Source organism: Anas acuta, chromosome 11, assembly GCF_963932015.1.
Source record: "Anas acuta chromosome 11, bAnaAcu1.1, whole genome shotgun sequence".
In the NCBI taxonomy this organism is placed as follows: domain Eukaryota; kingdom Metazoa; phylum Chordata; class Aves; order Anseriformes; family Anatidae; genus Anas; species Anas acuta.
In genome coordinates this window covers 15,520,601-15,537,603 of record NC_088989.1, presented here as the reverse complement: position 1 = coordinate 15,537,603, position 17,003 = coordinate 15,520,601, and the positions used below count along the sequence as shown (strand labels likewise).

General features: G+C 65.4%; 2 protein-coding genes across 2 annotated transcripts; one reads left to right on the top strand and one right to left on the bottom strand.

The window, feature by feature from the left end:
• The first annotated feature begins 1,294 nt into the window (after positions 1 to 1,294).
• On the top strand, positions 1,295 to 7,690 carry LOC137862612 (maestro heat-like repeat-containing protein family member 6). The gene is made up of 17 exons (XM_068694844.1): positions 1,295 to 1,976; positions 2,052 to 2,138; positions 2,270 to 2,709; positions 3,029 to 3,138; positions 3,389 to 3,538; positions 3,651 to 3,805; positions 3,896 to 4,043; positions 4,237 to 4,415; positions 4,498 to 4,635; positions 4,821 to 4,935; positions 5,080 to 5,217; positions 5,402 to 5,578; positions 5,752 to 5,904; positions 6,105 to 6,206; positions 6,291 to 6,393; positions 6,485 to 6,544; positions 6,686 to 7,690. The coding sequence occupies exons 4-17, from the start codon at positions 3,130 to 3,132 to the stop codon at positions 6,853 to 6,855; spliced, it is 1,797 nt and encodes a 598-aa protein (XP_068550945.1). The 5' UTR covers positions 1,295 to 1,976; positions 2,052 to 2,138; positions 2,270 to 2,709; positions 3,029 to 3,129; the 3' UTR covers positions 6,856 to 7,690.
• Positions 7,691 to 10,523: 2,833 nt separating this feature from the next.
• Positions 10,524 to 17,003, bottom strand: LOC137862611 (maestro heat-like repeat-containing protein family member 6). Its single transcript, XM_068694843.1, has 16 exons — positions 16,420 to 17,003; positions 16,258 to 16,344; positions 15,687 to 16,126; positions 15,258 to 15,367; positions 14,858 to 15,007; positions 14,591 to 14,745; positions 14,353 to 14,500; positions 13,981 to 14,159; positions 13,761 to 13,898; positions 13,461 to 13,575; positions 13,131 to 13,316; positions 12,818 to 13,015; positions 12,492 to 12,644; positions 12,009 to 12,291; positions 11,858 to 11,917; positions 10,524 to 11,716 (listed from the first exon to the last, which is right to left on the bottom strand). The coding sequence occupies exons 4-16, from the start codon at positions 15,264 to 15,266 to the stop codon at positions 11,547 to 11,549; spliced, it is 1,944 nt and encodes a 647-aa protein (XP_068550944.1). The 5' UTR covers positions 15,267 to 15,367; positions 15,687 to 16,126; positions 16,258 to 16,344; positions 16,420 to 17,003; the 3' UTR covers positions 10,524 to 11,546.

The following is a 17,003-nucleotide window of genomic DNA, read 5'->3' as shown; positions in this document are numbered from 1 at the left end:
CCCCTGAGATTTCCCCTCCCTCACGCTGTGCAATGACACAATACCCACATTTAAGGTGCTCAGATAAGCCCCCTCGGACTTGGGCTTGGCCTCCTGAGCCACTCTCTTGGTTCTCTCTGCCCACCTTCCTCCTCTACGTGACACTGGGGAGAGCAAAAGTGGGGAGTAACAAGAGCTCCACGCTTCAATACAGTTTGTGTTGTTGTCTGCACCCTGGTCTAGACCATGCAAAGGATGATTTGGCAAAAGATTACTGAAGTTAATTGGCATGAGGAAGGGGGAAGGTATTAGTAAAATCTTTATTTCAGTTTATTTCCAAGCATCCAAAATGAAAGCCGCCTTTTTATCACCTACACCCTCTGTTTTTGGACACAGGCTCTCATTTTCAGGGCCCAAAGCATTCTTTTTAGACCTCAGCGTGACATATTAGGGCAGAAAGCCTCTTCCTGGGACTCCAAAGCCTTGTTTGCAAGGATAACCCCTCCTTTTTAGTGGCTTTTTCTTGCTTCCACGTCAATGTCGTGGACCAGGCGGCCACTTCCAAGGAACAGTTCCCCGTGTTTAGGGTCCACGATGTTATTCTAATTTAGTCTGCCCACTGCAGGGCCCAGGCAGCGTCTCCGGAACCGGCAGCAGGGCCTCTGGGGCGGGTCCCGTCCCAACAGCCACAACGGACCTGGTTCCGTGCAGCAGCGACGGCTTGGAGTGCTCCCAGGTGCTCCAGGTGCGAAGCAAAGGCACAAAGCGCGGGCACCTTGCCCCAGAAAGCCAGCGCAGGAGCCAGGGCTGAGGAGCAGGTGGGGCAGCGCTGCCAGGGCTGCGCAGCGGGGCCGGCCCCAAGGGGCCTGGTTCGGCAGTGGGGCTGGGGGCAGCCCCGGGCAGGGGGACCTCCCTCCAGGACAGGGGCTGGCGTCTGCAGGCCCCTGGGGACAGGACCCCCGCGGGGCTCTGGGGCCACCTGCGGGGGCCTGGGGCCGGTGGCAGCGGTGGCACTTTGTGGCATCCCTCCCCCGCCACAGGAGCAGGAGCCACATTCCCTCCTGAGCGCTCCCGGCAGGATGTCAGGGAGACCCCCCTGCTCCCCGCGAGCGGCCTGGCTGGAGGAGGCTGGGGCCTCCCCGGCCTCCAGGCCCCAGCCGCAGCCCTATGAGGAGACTGAGGTGCAGCCACTGCAGGCGCCCTCTGGCTCAGGCGTGGGCCCTTCTGCCTCGGCCGTGGCGCATCAGGAGGAAGAGGACGCCCTGAGCTTCCTCCACGCTTGCTGCAGCCGCAGACCCAAGGTACCGCTCGCTTTTGTGCCGCGGCTGCTGGCCTCCTGCGGGCAGCCCCTGCTGGGCTCCCCTGACCCGCTCGCTCGTCTCTCCCCTCCGCGGCTCAGCGAGAGGCGCAGAAGCTGAGGTTTCTGGCCTCCGTCTGCGACGCCTGCCAAGCCGCCGTCGCGGACCCACGCACGTGGGACGCGGTGTATTTCTGCCAGCTGGAGGTGGCGCAGAGCATCGAGGTGAGGGGACGCCCTGCCCCGCGGGGAGCACGCTCTGGCCGGGTGCTGGGCACCGGGAGCCGTCTGGGACGGGGCAGCCATCCTGTAGGCTGTAGGCCAGCCCCTGGAGCCGCTCGCTGGCCAGGGGACGCTGCCCTGTGCCATCCATCGCGCTGTGCCCTGCAGGCGCTGCTGCAGGAGGAGCCCAGCGATCGCCTGGACACGGAGGTGCGGCAGAAAGCCATGCTCGCCATCGCCGCCATGAGGTACCTGGGCCAGCGCGGGCTTGGCCGCCACTCCCGGCCAGGGGCCCCGAGTGGGGCACAGGGTGCCGCACAGGGGGCGTTCCACACCTCTGCCCCCCTCCCCTTGCAGCACAGCGCGGCTGCTGCCGCCGGCCATGACCAACGGCCTCCTGCGCGCCTGCTTCCGCGGGGTCTTCCACCTCCCTGGCCACGAGGACGGGACAGACATGGACACGTCTCTCTACGTCAGGGTATGCACGGGCTGGGCTCTGGGGATGCCACTGCTCCGTGTTCGGGCGCCCCGAGCCCTGTCCTCCTCTTTGCAGACCGTGGAAGCCCTGGACAGCCTGCTGCAGGCGCTGGTGAGCAGCGCCGGCGCCTGCGGCTTCCTGGAGCTGCAGAACATCTTGAAGGTGGGGCTGGGCAAAGGCTGGGCTTCAGCAGGACGGGGACACGGCCACCCGCCTGGCCAGCGCAGCGGGGGGATGACGGCAAGGAGCAGTGCCCCGTGCTGCGGGCACACCAGCAGCTTTTCTCCCCCCAGCTCCTGCTGCCCTTCACCCAGCAGCAGCCGGAGGCCGTGGAGGAGAGGGCCATGGCGCGGATCGCCGGGCTGGCCGCCTTCCTCAACACCTGCTCCTTGCCCCAGGTAGGGAGCCCCTGCTGCAGGCAGCCCCGGCGCCCCCGGCCTCGCTCCCCGGCCGCGGCTCTCCCCAGCTCCAGGCTTGCGCAGAGCCGGGGCTGGGGCTGGGGCCCTGCCGCCCCGCTCAGCCGTGCTCCCGCGCTGCCTCTCTCCCCAGGTCAGCTCCTGCTTTGCAGGAGCCACAGTGCTGAGGCATCATCACCCCGAGAAGCACCGCTTTGCCTTCCTGGGGAGGCTGGTGGGGTACCTCCTCCTGTGCTGCACCTGCGAGAGCGAGGGAAAAAGCCACGAGGCAGCCAAGGCTGTGCGCCACCTCTGCCTCTTCGTCGCACAGCAAAGAAGTGAGCGGAGCCGCGTCGGGCCGGGTCCCTCCAGACACGGGCACAGCCAGGCCAGCACCAGGCCGCCTGGGCCCCTCTCCTCAGCAGGAGAGACCCGAGCGAGCGAGCGAGCGAGCGAGCCCGGCTGCCTTGCCGCGGGCTGACGAGCCCTTCCCCCTGCCCTGAGCGCGAGAGCCCGGGCCCTCCCTGGCCGCGCTGCCCCCGGCTCTGCTCTGGCATGCCCCCTTCCTGCCAGGGAGGCTTGTGCCCGAGCCCCTGGCTGCCACTGCCAGCTCCCCAGGCCCCCCCACCGACAGACACTGTGTCCGCTTTTCTCCAGGCACAAGGCTGTGCGACCAGGATGCCGAGCAGCCGCAGGGCTGGCAGAGCTGGCGAGCTCGGCTGTCCTTGCGGCTCTCCGAAGACAGCAACAGCAACAGGATGTTCATGGTGAGAAGCGCCAGCCCCGAGCCCTGAGCCCTGAGCCCTGAGCCCCGGAGGAGAGCCCGGCCCTGCGACGGCAGCAAGAGGACCGGCGCTGTCCCCGACAAAGCCCGGTCCCCACGGGGCCCGCACGCGGCCGCACCCCAGCCGTCGCCCAGCCCCTGCTCCCAGCTCTCCTGGGGCGCTGGGAGCAGCAGGGCTGAGCGGGGCCGTCGCAGCCCTCGCGGTGGCTGACGTGCTGCCCTTCCTCCCACAGATCTTCATGAAGTACCTGCAGCCCTCGGAACGCCTGGGCGTCTTCCTCGCCGCCGTGCAGAGCATGAGAGCCCCGAGTCCCCACAGCACCGAGCTGGCTGCCCACATGGTGGACGTGCTGGCGGCAGAGACCGACTTCCATTCGGGACAGGTGGGTGCCCGCCAGCATCCCCGGCCACGGCCACGGCTCCAGTCTCCAGAGCTCCTCGGGGCTCTGTTCCTGCCCTGGTGCCGGCCCAGTCTCAGCCGTGTCCCACCGGCAGGTGCTCCACATCGTGTGGGCCATCTACAGAAGCCTGCCGTCCGTCAGAGCCGCGCTGGCCCTTCAGAGCCTGGACAGGGCCCTGCTGCTGCTGGCCAGCAAGCGCCCCAGGGAGACGGTTGCCAGCCTGCTGCAGTGCTCGCTGACCTGCACCAGGTACGGGGCCCAGCAGGGCTCCTCTCGCACACCCCCAAAGCCGTCAGCCGGGCCGGGGGCGGCCCTGCTGACAGCCCGGGGGTCCCGCAGCGTCGCCGTCACCATGTGGAGGGCGATGGTGTCTGAGCCCCCAGCCACAGAGAGGGTGCTGCGCGAGCTGCTCCGCATCCTCATGAACCAGTCTGGCTGCAAGACATCCACCTCCACCAAGGACCACCCGCGCATCCTGGCCCTGGCCGTGAGTTCCTCGCTTGCCCGTCTGCGTCTCTGTCGGGCAGGGGCAGGGGCAGGGGCAGGGGCAGGGGCAGGGGCCCCGCTCCCCTCCCCTGGCCCCTGCCAGCCTTCTCCGCACCCTGGGGCACCAGCCTGGGGGGCTGCGTCCTCCTCTGTCCCTCCCTGCCCACGCCTCCGCCTCCGGGTGCTTCCTGCAGGCAGCAAGGCCCCTCCACGAGATCCTCCTGCTGCCTACCAGCCGGGGGGAGGCGAAGGCCATTTTCCCCCAGCTCTTCCTGGCCCTCCTCTTCCAAGTGTCCTTCACCACGGAGCTGAAGCTGCAGGAGGTGCAGGTCTTCTGGGAGAAGCACCGGCAGGACCTGCTCACTCCCGTCAGGTGCCACATCCCCGGCCCCTGCTGCTCAGAGGAGCCCAGGGCTGGGGCTCCCGGCGTGACCCGGGCCCTTCTCTGCCTGCAGGTCCACGGTGCAGGCCCTGAAAGCGCTGCTCCGCAGCGTGGGCCTGGGGAGCCAGGTGCTGGCCATCGAGGCGCAGGGCGGCTGGGCCGCGCTTCTCAGCGCCGAGAGCCACCTCTGGGGCGTGCAGGTGGTGGCCAGGTGAGAGCCCCTCGTCGGCACCATCCCAGCCCTGGAGGTGACAGGGGCTTCTCGGAGGAAGTGCTGCCACAGCATGGGTGCCCGTGGCCGCTGGGCTGGTGGCAAAAGAGAGCGCTGCAAAGCCAGGAGAGCTGGGCCCGCCCGGCTCGGGGCTGACGGCGCCTGCTTGCCGTTCTCCCTGCCAGGGAAATGAAGGAGTTGCCCAGGAGCCTGCGCGCCACCATCATCCACCAGCTGGTTGAGCTGCTCCGCACGGAGGCCTCCTCCTGGCAGACGGTGGCCATGGTCATCCTCAGCAAGGTGAGCAGGGGCAGCAGGAGCAGCGAGCCCACGTGGGGCTCTGCACAAGCCCTGCTGCCTCGGGGCCAGGCTTGGCCGTGCCCTGGCATTCCTGCCCTGGCATTCTTGCTGCTGAGCCGGCACTGCGCCCCACGTCCTTTTCAGCTGCTGGAGTGCACAGAGCTCGGCGACGAGCTGGACTGCGTCGTGAGCCTCTTTGCCAGCTACCTGCGGAGCCCGTGCCTGGGCATGCAGAGCCTGGTGCTCAGGGCGATCCTGGGGCTCACCGAGAGGCCGGCCACGGTGAGCGGGGGCAGCCGGCAACGCCACGAGTGCCGCGGCTTGGGCTGGGCTGGCCCCGGGCTCTTGTGGCTCGGCACCTTGCCAGGCAGCGGGGAGGGCAAGGGGCGTTGGGCGGGCTGGGAGAGTGTTTTCGCCCAGGGGGCAGTCCTTGCTTTTCCCAAAGGAAGGTGTTTTGTTCACACAGGTGAGGCAAACGCTCGTCCTGCTGCCGAGCATCACGGAGCAGCTGCAGGCTGCAGACAGCGACACCCGCGCTGTCGCTCTGCCCGTGCTCAGCACCATGCTGCGGCTCCTGGAGGGGAGGACGCTCAGCCTCGCGGCTCTGGAGCTGGCCGGCAAGCTCCCAGCCCTCTTTGGCGACGTAAGGCTGCGTCCCCATGGCTGCGTCCCTGGGACAGCCCGCTGGGGGCTCTCCCTGCCCGCTTCCCAGCCCTGGGCGCTGCGAGCCCTTGGGCAGGCTCGTTTTGCAGTGCTTTTGGGGGCTCGGGGACTTTGCCCCCAGCGGGACCGACGTCCCCCTCTCACCCTCCCCAGGACTCAAGTACAGTGCGGCTTCTCTCTATTCGCCTCTTCCTCGACACGCTGGGCTTTGTGGAGGGCAGCCAAGAGAAGCTGCAGCAGGTGGCACACAGGAGCCTGCTCCCGCTGTCCTTCCACCTGCACGACCAGGACGAGAGCGTGGCCGAGGTGGGCATTTTGCTCCTTGGGGGAGGGCGATGCTGACTGCCCTGCCCTGCCCTGCCCTGCCTTGGGGGCCCCCGAGCACCAGGGGTGCTGCAGCTGCTGGCAGCGTTAGTCTCCACTGAGGCCCCCTCCCTGCGGAGGGGCTGTGAGGGGGGAGCAGGGTCTTCTGCCCAGGCTCTGCTGCCATCTCAGCTGTTCTGCAGGCCTCCCGGGAAGCCCTCCTTGGTGTCGCGCGCTTCCTGCGCTGGAGGCAGCTGGCGCACCTGGCCGAGACGCTGCAGAGCTGGAAGATCGGCGAGTGCCTGGTACGCACAGTTCTGCACCCGGGGCCGGGGCCGGGGCCGGGGCCAGGGCCGCCCTGCGCTGAGCCCGCGCCCTTCCCTCTGCAGCTGGCCAGGAGGAGCAGCGCAGCAGAGGAGTACCTGGCCCAGAGCCTGCCCTACCTGCAGAGCCTGCAGGAGCCCCTGCGGCGGGAGGCTGTGAGGTTCACTGGTGAGCCGCGAGCCTGGGGTCCCCCGTCCCTGTGCCTTCGTGTTGCGCCCCGGGGAGCAGCCGGGGGCGCTGACAGGCCGTGTGTCCCCAGGGCTCGTGGGGAGGCACCTGCTGGATCAGCACCAGAGCAAGAGCCAGGACATCTGCCAAGGTGAGCCAGGGAGGGGGATGGCAGGAGCCTGTCCCCTGCTCCCTCCTGGCTGTGCGGAGAGCTGGGGGCAACGTCTGCGGGGAGCCGGGCGCTCTGCGGGTACAGGGCCGTCACCTCGCCTCTCCTTCTCTGTTCTCTCAGTCCTGCGAGGCTTGGCAAACGACCCCTGCGAGTCGGTCTCGTCGCTGGCGATTCAGACGGTGCAGATCCTGCAAGCACCAAGGCCACGCTCGCGCTTCAGCTTTCGGCAGCTGTGCTCCAGGCTGCAGAAGGCGTGGAGGAGGCGACGCTCTTCCCCGGCAGGCAGCTGAGCGTGCTGGAAAGCTCCCGGCATCTCCTCCTGCCTGCAGCGCAGCCCCGCTCCCCGGGGCATGTTCCCTCCACTTCTCCGGCCTTCTGCGTGCCGGGGGCACGCCCGAAGCAGCTCCCGAAGCCCATGAACAACAGGGCTTCAGCCGGCGCCTCTCCAGCAGCGAGCCTGCTCCAAGACCCCCGCTTCGGCCTGGGACACTGCCAGGGATGGCACAGCCGCAGCTCCACTGGGCCACCCGCCCTCAGCGCGGAAAGTGGCCTCCTCCTCCTCCTCGTTGCCATCAGAGCTGGCCAGCAGCATCCTCAGCTACACGCAGGCTGTGCCTCCCCAGCCCCGGGGGCACTGTGCAGCCCTCCCTGGAGCGCAGCTCTGCGCACACGCCCCACGCCTGGGGGCCTCGCTCTTTTGCCCTCTCTCTGGCCTTTCGCGCGGTCTCCCCCATTTTCTTTCCCTTCCCTTCCCTGCCCTGCCCTTCCCTGCCCTGCCCTGCCTTGCCCTGCCCTGCCCTTCCTGCCCTGCCTATCCCTTCATTTTTTCCTCCCTCTTCCTTTTCCCTTTAATTAAACTTTTTGTATCTCAAAATGCCCTCTTTCTGGCCTTTCGCGCGGTCTCACCCATTTTCTTCCCTTCCCTTCCCTTCCCTTCCCTTCCCTTCCCTTCCCTTCCCTTCCCTTCCCTTCCCTTCCCTTCCCTTCCCTTCCCTTCCCTTCCCTTCCCTTCCCTTCCCTTCCCTTCCCTTCCCTTCCCTTCCCTTCCCTTCCCTTCCCTTCCCTTCCCTGCCCTGCCCTGCCCTGCCCTGCCCTGCCCTGCCCTGCCCTGCCCTGCCCTGCCCTGCCCTGCCCTGCCCTGCCCTGCCCTGCCCGTCCCTTCATTTTTTCCTCCTTCTCCCTTTTCCCTTTAATTAAACTTTTTGTATCTCAAACCACGAGCTCCATGTGTCTGTCGTATTTTCTCCCCCTGCCTCTTGGAGGAGGGGCAGGGAGAGAGCGGCCGTGCTGGAACTCGGCTGCCCACCTGAGGAAAACCAGCACCCTGTTGGGACAGCAGGGGTGTGCTGGAGTGCTGCCTTTCTCCACTTCACCATTTGCCTGGAGGAAGGATCTGCCCCCTCTGACTCTGGCCAGCACTGAGCGTCCTTTTGGGATGCTGCCAGGCTGCACGAGGACAGCCAGGCGCTGTAGCACTGGGGAGAGTCTCCAAGTGCCTTCCCTCCAGAGGCCAGCTCTTCTGAAGACAGCAGTTTCCCCCAGCAGGGGGAAACCAAAACCAGTGCTTTGTGCCCCAAAGAAGAGGCTCTGAGCACAGAACCAGAGGCCTTGGGTCTGAAAAATCAAATAAATAAATAAATAGAAAAAAATAAACGAAACAAAGAAAAGGAAAAAAGAAAGGGAAAAATGGTGTTGGATCCTAAAAGGCTTCTTTGGTCCCTCAAAGCCTCTGGGCTGCATGGTCCCAAACCCCAGTTTTAAAGTCCAAAGCCTCACTACTTTGAGGACCACCCCTTGGTTAGGATCCAAAGGATCTTCATTAGTAGGCCCCCGTGTTTCCTTGTTTGCCTGCCACAGCCTTCTTTTCAGGGTCCAGCACCTCCACTTGGGATCCAAAGTCGTCTTTTGATCTCCTAACCCCTCAGAATTGAGCCCCAGGCTCTACGTTCTAGTGAACAAATCTTGCTTTTCAGGGCCCTGCAACTCCATGCTGATCCAAAGGGGACTTTTTATGGCTTACCTCCTCAGTTTTCAAGCCCACGCCATCATTTTTAGGGCACAATGCCTTACTTTGGTGTCTCACAGTTTCATTTGAGGCTGCAAAGCTGCCTTTATAGGGGGCAATACCTTAGCTGACAGGAACCCTCTTTCATTTTTGGTTTCAAAATGTTCATTCGAAGAGCCAAGGCCTGAGGCTTTGGGCCCAAAGCCTCCTTTTCGGGTCCAAACACCCATCTGGAGGGAGCAAAGCATCGCTCTTGGATCTAGACAGAGGAGGGCAGGCTGTGCTGTCTGACATTTTTAGGCCCCGGCCTCACATAGTAGGGCAAAAGCCTCTTCCTTGGGCTCAAAAGCCTTGATTGAAAGGATAACCTCTCCTGTTTTTTTGTTGCTTACACATCAATACAGACCAGGCTGCCATTTCCAAGGAACAATTCCCTATTTTTAGGATCCACAATTCTATTATCAGATGCAACGCGGCCTTCTTAGATGGCCAGGCCTCCCCCTAGCTTCTGGATCCAATGTCAGATTTTTCTTGCTTCCAGCCACACTCTTATGGACCAGGCTGCCCGTTTTAGGGCAACATGCCCAATTTCTAGGGTCCACACTTTGATCGTAAGGTGCAAAGTGGCCCTTTTAGATGCCGAGGCCTTATTTGAGAGGAAAACCCCTCATTCCATATTCCCAAATCCTCATGCTAGGAGCCGAGGCCTGAATTTTAGGGTCCAAAGCCTCCTCTTTCGGTCCAAACACCTAGATGGAGGAAACAAAGCAGCACTTCAGGATCCAGACCCTGAGCTGCAGAGTCCAAAGGCCCAGCTTTCAGCTCCAAAGCCTGACTTGGAGATACAAGACACGCCCTCTCCTCCTCCTCACCGCCTCTTGCCTCCTCCCCTCCTGATACTTTACGGTCTCAAACCTCATTATTAGGGCCCCATGCTTCCTTATTTCACCCCAAATCCCTATGTTCAGGGTCCACAACCTCCACTTGGTATCTGAACTCTTCTTCTGATTGCCTTATCCAAGGCAATCAGAAGGGCACCCCTCCTTTTAAGAGCGATGCTTTGCTCCCTCCAGATGGGTGTTTGTTCCCGAAAAGGAGGCTTTGGGCCCAAAGCCTCAGGCCTTGGCTCTTCGAATGAACATTTTGAATCTAAAAATGAAAGAGGGTTCCTGTCAGCTAAGGTATTGCCCCCTATAAAGGCAGCTTTGCAGCCTCAAATGAAACTGTGAGACACCAAAGTAAGGCATTGTGCCCTACAAATGATGGCGTGGGCTTGAAAACTGAGGAGGTAAGCCATAAAAAGTCCCCTTTGGATCAGCATGGAGTTGCAGGGCCCTGAAAAGCAAGATTTGTTCACTAGAACGTAGAGCCTGGGGCTCAATTCTGAGGGGTTAGGAGATCAAAAGACGACTTTGGATCCCAAGTGGAGGTGCTGGACCCTGAAAAGAAGGCTGTGGCAGGCAAACAAGGACACACGGGGGCCTACTAATGAAGATCCTTTGGATCCTAACCAAGGGGTGGTCCTCAAAGTAGTGAGGCTTTGGACTTTAAAACAGGTTTTGGACCATGCAGCCCAGAGGCTTTGAGGGACCAAAGAAGCCTTTTAGGATCCAACACCATTTTTCTCTTTCTTTTTTCCTTTTCTTTGTTTCTTTTATTTTATTTTTTTTTTCTATTTATTTAATTATTTATTTGATTTTTCAGACCCAAGGCCTCTGGTTCTGTGCTCAGAGCCTCTTCTTTGGGACACAAAGCACTGGTTTTGGTTTCCCCCTGCTGGGGGATACTCCTGTCGGCTGCTGTGCTTCAGAAGAGCTGGCCTCTGGAGGGAAGACACTTGGAGACTCTCTCCCCAGTGCTACAGCGCCTGGCTGTCCTCGTGCAGCCTGGCAGCATCCCAAAAGGACGCTCAGTGCTGGCCAGAGTCAGAGGGGGCAGATCCTTCCTCCAGGCAAATGGTGAAGTGGAGAAAGGCAGCACTCCAGCACACCCCTGCTGTCCCAACAGGGTGCTGGTTTTCCTCAGGTGGGCAGCCGAGTTCCAGCACGGCCGCTCTCTCCCTGCCCCTCCTCCAAGAGGCAGGGGGAGAAAATACGACAGACACATGGAGCTCGTGGTTTGAGATACAAAAAGTTTAATTAAAGGGAAAAGGGAGAAGGAGGAAAAAATGAAGGGACGGGCAGGGCAGGGCAGGGCAGGGCAGGGCAGGGCAGGGCAGGGCAGGGCAGGGCAGGGCAGGGCAGGGCAGGGCAGGGAAGGGAAGGGAAGGGAAGGGAAGGGAAGGGAAGGGAAGGGAAGGGAAGGGAAGGGAAGGGAAGGGAAGGGAAGGGAAGGGAAGGGAAGGGAAGGGAAGAAAATGGGTGAGACCGCGCGAAAGGCCAGAAAGAGGGCATTTTGAGATACAAAAAGTTTAATTAAAGGGAAAAGGAAGAGGGAGGAAAAAATGAAGGGATAGGCAGGGCAGGAAGGGCAGGGCAGGGCAAGGCAGGGCAGGGCAGGGAAGGGCAGGGCAGGGAAGGGAAGGGAAAGAAAATGGGGGAGACCGCGCGAAAGGCCAGAGAGAGGGCAAAAGAGCGAGGCCCCCAGGCGTGGGGCGTGTGCGCAGAGCTGCGCTCCAGGGAGGGCTGCACAGTGCCCCCGGGGCTGGGGAGGCACAGCCTGCGTGTAGCTGAGGATGCTGCTGGCCAGCTCTGATGGCAACGAGGAGGAGGAGGAGGCCACTTTCCGCGCTGAGGGCGGGTGGCCCAGTGGAGCTGCGGCTGTGCCATCCCTGGCAGTGTCCCAGGCCGAAGCGGGGGTCTTGGAGCAGGCTCGCTGCTGGAGAGGCGCCGGCTGAAGCCCTGTTGTTCATGGGCTTCGGGAGCTGCTTCGGGCGTGCCCCCGGCACGCAGAAGGCCGGAGAAGTGGAGGGAACATGCCCCGGGGAGCGGGGCTGCGCTGCAGGCAGGAGGAGATGCCGGGAGCTTTCCAGCACGCTCAGCTGCCTGCCGGGGAAGAGCGTCGCCTCCTCCACGCCTTCTGCAGCCTGGAGCACAGCTGCCGAAAGCTGAAGCGCGAGCGTGGCCTTGGTGCTTGCAGGATCTGCACCGTCTGAATCGCCAGCGACGAGACCGACTCGCAGGGGTCGTTTGCCAAGCCTCGCAGGACTGAGAGAACAGAGAAGGAGAGGCGAGGTGACGGCCCTGTACCCGCAGAGCGCCCGGCTCCCCGCAGACGTTGCCCCCAGCTCTCCGCACAGCCAGGAGGGAGCAGGGGACAGGCTCCTGCCATCCCCCTCCCTGGCTCACCTTGGCAGATGTCCTGGCTCTTGCTCTGGTGCTGATCCAGCAGGTGCCTCCCCACGAGCCCTGGGGACACACGGCCTGTCAGCGCCCCCGGCTGCTCCCCGGGGCGCAACACGAAGGCACAGGGACGGGGGACCCCAGGCTCGCGGCTCACCAGTGAACCTCACAGCCTCCCGCCGCAGGGGCTCCTGCAGGCTCTGCAGGTAGGGCAGGCTCTGGGCCAGGTACTCCTCTGCTGCGCTGCTCCTCCGGGCCAGCTGCAGAGGGAAGGGCGCGGGCTCAGCGCAGGGCGGCCCCGGCCCCGGCCCCGGCCCCGGGTGCAGAACTGTGCGTACCAGGCACTCGCCGATCTTCCAGCTCTGCAGCGTCTCGGCCAGGTGCGCCAGCTGCCTCCAGCGCAGGAAGCGCGCGACACCAAGGAGGGCTTCCCGGGAGGCCTGCAGAACAGCTGAGATGGCAGCAGAGCCTGGGCAGAAGACCCTGCTCCCCCCTCACAGCCCCTCCGCAGGGAGGGGGCCTCAGTGGAGACTAACGCTGCCAGCAGCTGCAGCACCCCTGGTGCTCGGGGGCCCCCAAGGCAGGGCAGGGCAGGGCAGGGCAGTCAGCATCGCCCTCCCCCAAGGAGCAAAATGCCCACCTCGGCCACGCTCTCGTCCTGGTCGTGCAGGTGGAAGGACAGCGGGAGCAGGCTCCTGTGTGCCACCTGCTGCAGCTTCTCTTGGCTGCCCTCCACAAAGCCCAGCGTGTCGAGGAAGAGGCGAATAGAGAGAAGCCGCACCGTACTTGAGTCCTGGGGAGGGCGAGAGGGGGACGTCGGTCCCGCTGGGGGCAAAGTCCCCGAGCCCCCAAAAGCACTGCAAAACGAGCCTGCCCAAGGGCTCGCAGCGCCCAGGGCTGGGAAGCGGGCAGGGAGAGCCCCCAGCGGGCTGTCCCAGGGACGCAGCCATGGGGACGCAGCCTTACGTCGCCAAAGAGGGCTGGGAGCTTGCCGGCCAGCTCCAGAGCCGCGAGGCTGAGCGTCCTCCCCTCCAGGAGCCGCAGCATGGTGCTGAGCACGGGCAGAGCGACAGCGCGGGTGTCGCTGTCTGCAGCCTGCAGCTGCTCCGTGATGCTCGGCAGCAGGACGAGCGTTTGCCTCACCTGTGTGAACAAAACACCTTCCTTTGGGAAAAGCAAGGACTGCCCCCTGGGCGAAAACACTCTCCCAGCCCGCCCAACGCCCCTTGCCCTCCCCGCTGCCTGGCAAGGTGCCGAGCCACAAGAGCCCGGGGCCAGCCCAGCCCAAGCCGCGGCACTCGTGGTGTTGCCGGCTGCCCCCGCTCACCGTGGCCGGCCTCTCGGTGAGCCCCAGGATCGCCCTGAGCACCAGGCTCTGCATGCCCAGGCACGGGCTCCGCAGGTAGCTGGCAAAGAGGCTCACGACGCAGTCCAGCTCGTCGCCGAGCTCTGTGCACTCCAGCAGCTGAAAAGGACGTGGGGCGCAGTGCCGGCTCAGCAGCAAGAATGCCAGGGCAGGAATGCCAGGGCACGGCCAAGCCTGGCCCCGAGGCAGCAGGGCTTGTGCAGAGCCCCACGTGGGCTCGCTGCTCCTGCTGCCCCTGCTCACCTTGCTGAGGATGACCATGGCCACCGTCTGCCAGGAGGAGGCCTCCGTGCGGAGCAGCTCAACCAGCTGGTGGATGATGGTGGCGCGCAGGCTCCTGGGCAACTCCTTCATTTCCCTGGCAGGGAGAACGGCAAGCAGGCGCCGTCAGCCCCGAGCCGGGCGGGCCCAGCTCTCCTGGCTTTGCAGCGCTCTCTTTTGCCACCAGCCCAGCGGCCACGGGCACCCATGCTGTGGCAGCACTTCCTCCGAGAAGCCCCTGTCACCTCCAGGGCTGGGATGGTGCCGACGAGGGGCTCTCACCTGGCCACCACCTGCACGCCCCAGAGGTGGCTCTCGGCGCTGAGAAGCGCGGCCCAGCCGCCCTGCGCCTCGATGGCCAGCACCTGGCTCCCCAGGCCCACGCTGCGGAGCAGCGCTTTCAGGGCCTGCACCGTGGACCTGCAGGCAGAGAAGGGCCCGGGTCACGCCGGGAGCCCCAGCCCTGGGCTCCTGTGAGCAGCAGGGGCCGGGGATGTGGCACCTGACGGGAGTGAGCAGGTCCTGCCGGTGCTTCTCCCAGAAGACCTGCACCTCCTGCAGCTTCAGCTCCGTGGTGAAGGACACTTGGAAGAGGAGGGCCAGGAAGAGCTGGGGGAAAATGGCCTTCGCCTCCCCCCGGCTGGTAGGCAGCAGGAGGATCTCGTGGAGGGGCCTTGCTGCCTGCAGGAAGCACCCGGAGGCGGAGGCGTGGGCAGGGAGGGACAGAGGAGGACGCAGCCCCCCAGGCTGGTGCCCCAGGGTGCGGAGAAGGCTGGCAGGGGCCAGGGGAGGGGAGCGGGGCCCCTGCCCCTGCCCCTGCCCCTGCCCCTGCCCCTGCCCGACAGAGACGCAGACGGGCAAGCGAGGAACTCACGGCCAGGGCCAGGATGCGCGGGTGGTCCTTGGTGGAGGTGGATGTCTTGCAGCCAGACTGGTTCATGAGGATGCGGAGCAGCTCGCGCAGCACCCTCTCTGTGGCTGGGGGCTCAGACACCATCGCCCTCCACATGGTGACGGCGACGCTGCGGGACCCCCGGGCTGTCAGCAGGGCCGCCCCCGGCCCGGCTGACGGCTTTGGGGGTGTGCGAGAGGAGCCCTGCTGGGCCCCGTACCTGGTGCAGGTCAGCGAGCACTGCAGCAGGCTGGCAACCGTCTCCCTGGGGCGCTTGCTGGCCAGCAGCAGCAGGGCCCTGTCCAGGCTCTGAAGGGCCAGCGCGGCTCTGACGGACGGCAGGCTTCTGTAGATGGCCCACACGATGTGGAGCACCTGCCGGTGGGACACGGCTGAGACTGGGCCGGCACCAGGGCAGGAACAGAGCCCCGAGGAGCTCTGGAGACTGGAGCCGTGGCCGTGGCCGGGGATGCTGGCGGGCACCCACCTGTCCCGAATGGAAGTCGGTCTCTGCCGCCAGCACGTCCACCATGTGGGCAGCCAGCTCGGTGCTGTGGGGACTCGGGGCTCTCATGCTCTGCACGGCGGCGAGGAAGACGCCCAGGCGTTCCGAGGGCTGCAGGTACTTCATGAAGATCTGTGGGAGGAAGGGCAGCACGTCAGCCACCGCGAGGGCTGCGACGGCCCCGCTCAGCCCTGCTGCTCCCAGCGCCCCAGGAGAGCTGGGAGCAGGGGCTGGGCGACGGCTGGGGTGCGGCCGCGTGCGGGCCCCGTGGGGACCGGGCTTTGTCGGGGACAGCGCCGGTCCTCTTGCTGCCGTCGCAGGGCCGGGCTCTCCTCCGGGGCTCAGGGCTCAGGGCTCAGGGCTCGGGGCTGGCGCTTCTCACCATGAACATCCTGTTGCTGTTGCTGTCTTCGGAGAGCCGCAAGGACAGCCGAGCTCGCCAGCTCTGCCAGCCCTGCGGCTGCTCGGCATCCTGGTCGCACAGCCTTGTGCCTGGAGAAAAGCGGACACAGTGTCTGTCGGTGGGGGGGCCTGGGGAGCTGGCAGTGGCAGCCAGGGGCTCGGGCACAAGCCTCCCTGGCAGGAAGGGGGCATGCCAGAGCAGAGCCGGGGGCAGCGCGGCCAGGGAGGGCCCGGGCTCTCGCGCTCAGGGCAGGGGGAAGGGCTCGTCAGCCCGCGGCAAGGCAGCCGGGCTCGCTCGCTCGCTCGCTCGCTCGGGTCTCTCCTGCTGAGGAGAGGGGCCCAGGCGGCCTGGTGCTGGCCTGGCTGTGCCCGTGTCTGGAGGGACCCGGCCCGACGCGGCTCCGCTCACTTCTTTGCTGTGCGACGAAGAGGCAGAGGTGGCGCACAGCCTTGGCTGCCTCGTGGCTTTTTCCCTCGCTCTCGCAGGTGCAGCACAGGAGGAGGTACCCCACCAGCCTCCCCAGGAAGGCAAAGCGGTGCTTCTCGGGGTGATGATGCCTCAGCACTGTGGCTCCTGCAAAGCAGGAGCTGACCTGGGGAGAGAGGCAGCGCGGGAGCACGGCTGAGCGGGGCGGCAGGGCCCCAGCCCCAGCCCCGGCTCTGCGCAAGCCTGGAGCTGGGGAGAGCCGCGGCCGGGGAGCGAGGCCGGGGGCGCCGGGGCTGCCTGCAGCAGGGGCTCCCTACCTGGGGCAAGGAGCAGGTGTTGAGGAAGGCGGCCAGCCCGGCGATCCGCGCCATGGCCCTCTCCTCCACGGCCTCCGGCTGCTGCTGGGTGAAGGGCAGCAGGAGCTGGGGGGAGAAAAGCTGCTGGTGTGCCCGCAGCACGGGGCACTGCTCCTTGCCGTCATCCCCCCGCTGCGCTGGCCAGGCGGGTGGCCGTGTCCCCGTCCTGCTGAAGCCCAGCCTTTGCCCAGCCCCACCTTCAAGATGTTCTGCAGCTCCAGGAAGCCGCAGGCGCCGGCGCTGCTCACCAGCGCCTGCAGCAGGCTGTCCAGGGCTTCCACGGTCTGCAAAGAGGAGGACAGGGCTCGGGGCGCCCGAACACGGAGCAGTGGCATCCCCAGAGCCCAGCCCGTGCATACCCTGACGTAGAGAGACGTGTCCATGTCTGTCCCGTCCTCGTGGCCAGGGAGGTGGAAGACCCCGCGGAAGCAGGCGCGCAGGAGGCCGTTGGTCATGGCCGGCGGCAGCAGCCGCGCTGTGCTGCAAGGGGAGGGGGGCAGAGGTGTGGAACGCCCCCTGTGCGGCACCCTGTGCCCCACTCGGGGCCCCTGGCCGGGAGTGGCGGCCAAGCCCGCGCTGGCCCAGGTACCTCATGGCGGCGATGGCGAGCATGGCTTTCTGCCGCACCTCCGTGTCCAGGCGATCGCTGGGCTCCTCCTGCAGCAGCGCCTGCAGGGCACAGCGCGATGGATGGCACAGGGCAGCGTCCCCTGGCCAGCGAGCGGCTCCAGGGGCTGGCCTACAGCCTACAGGATGGCTGCCCCGTCCCAGACGGCTCCCGGTGCCCAGCACCCGGCCAGAGCGTGCTCCCCGCGGGGCAGGGCGTCCCCTCACCTCGATGCTCTGCGCCACCTCCAGCTGGCAGAAATACACCGCGTCCCACGTGCGCGGGTCCGCGACGGCGGCTTGGCAGGCGTCGCAGACGGAGGCCAGAAACCTCAGC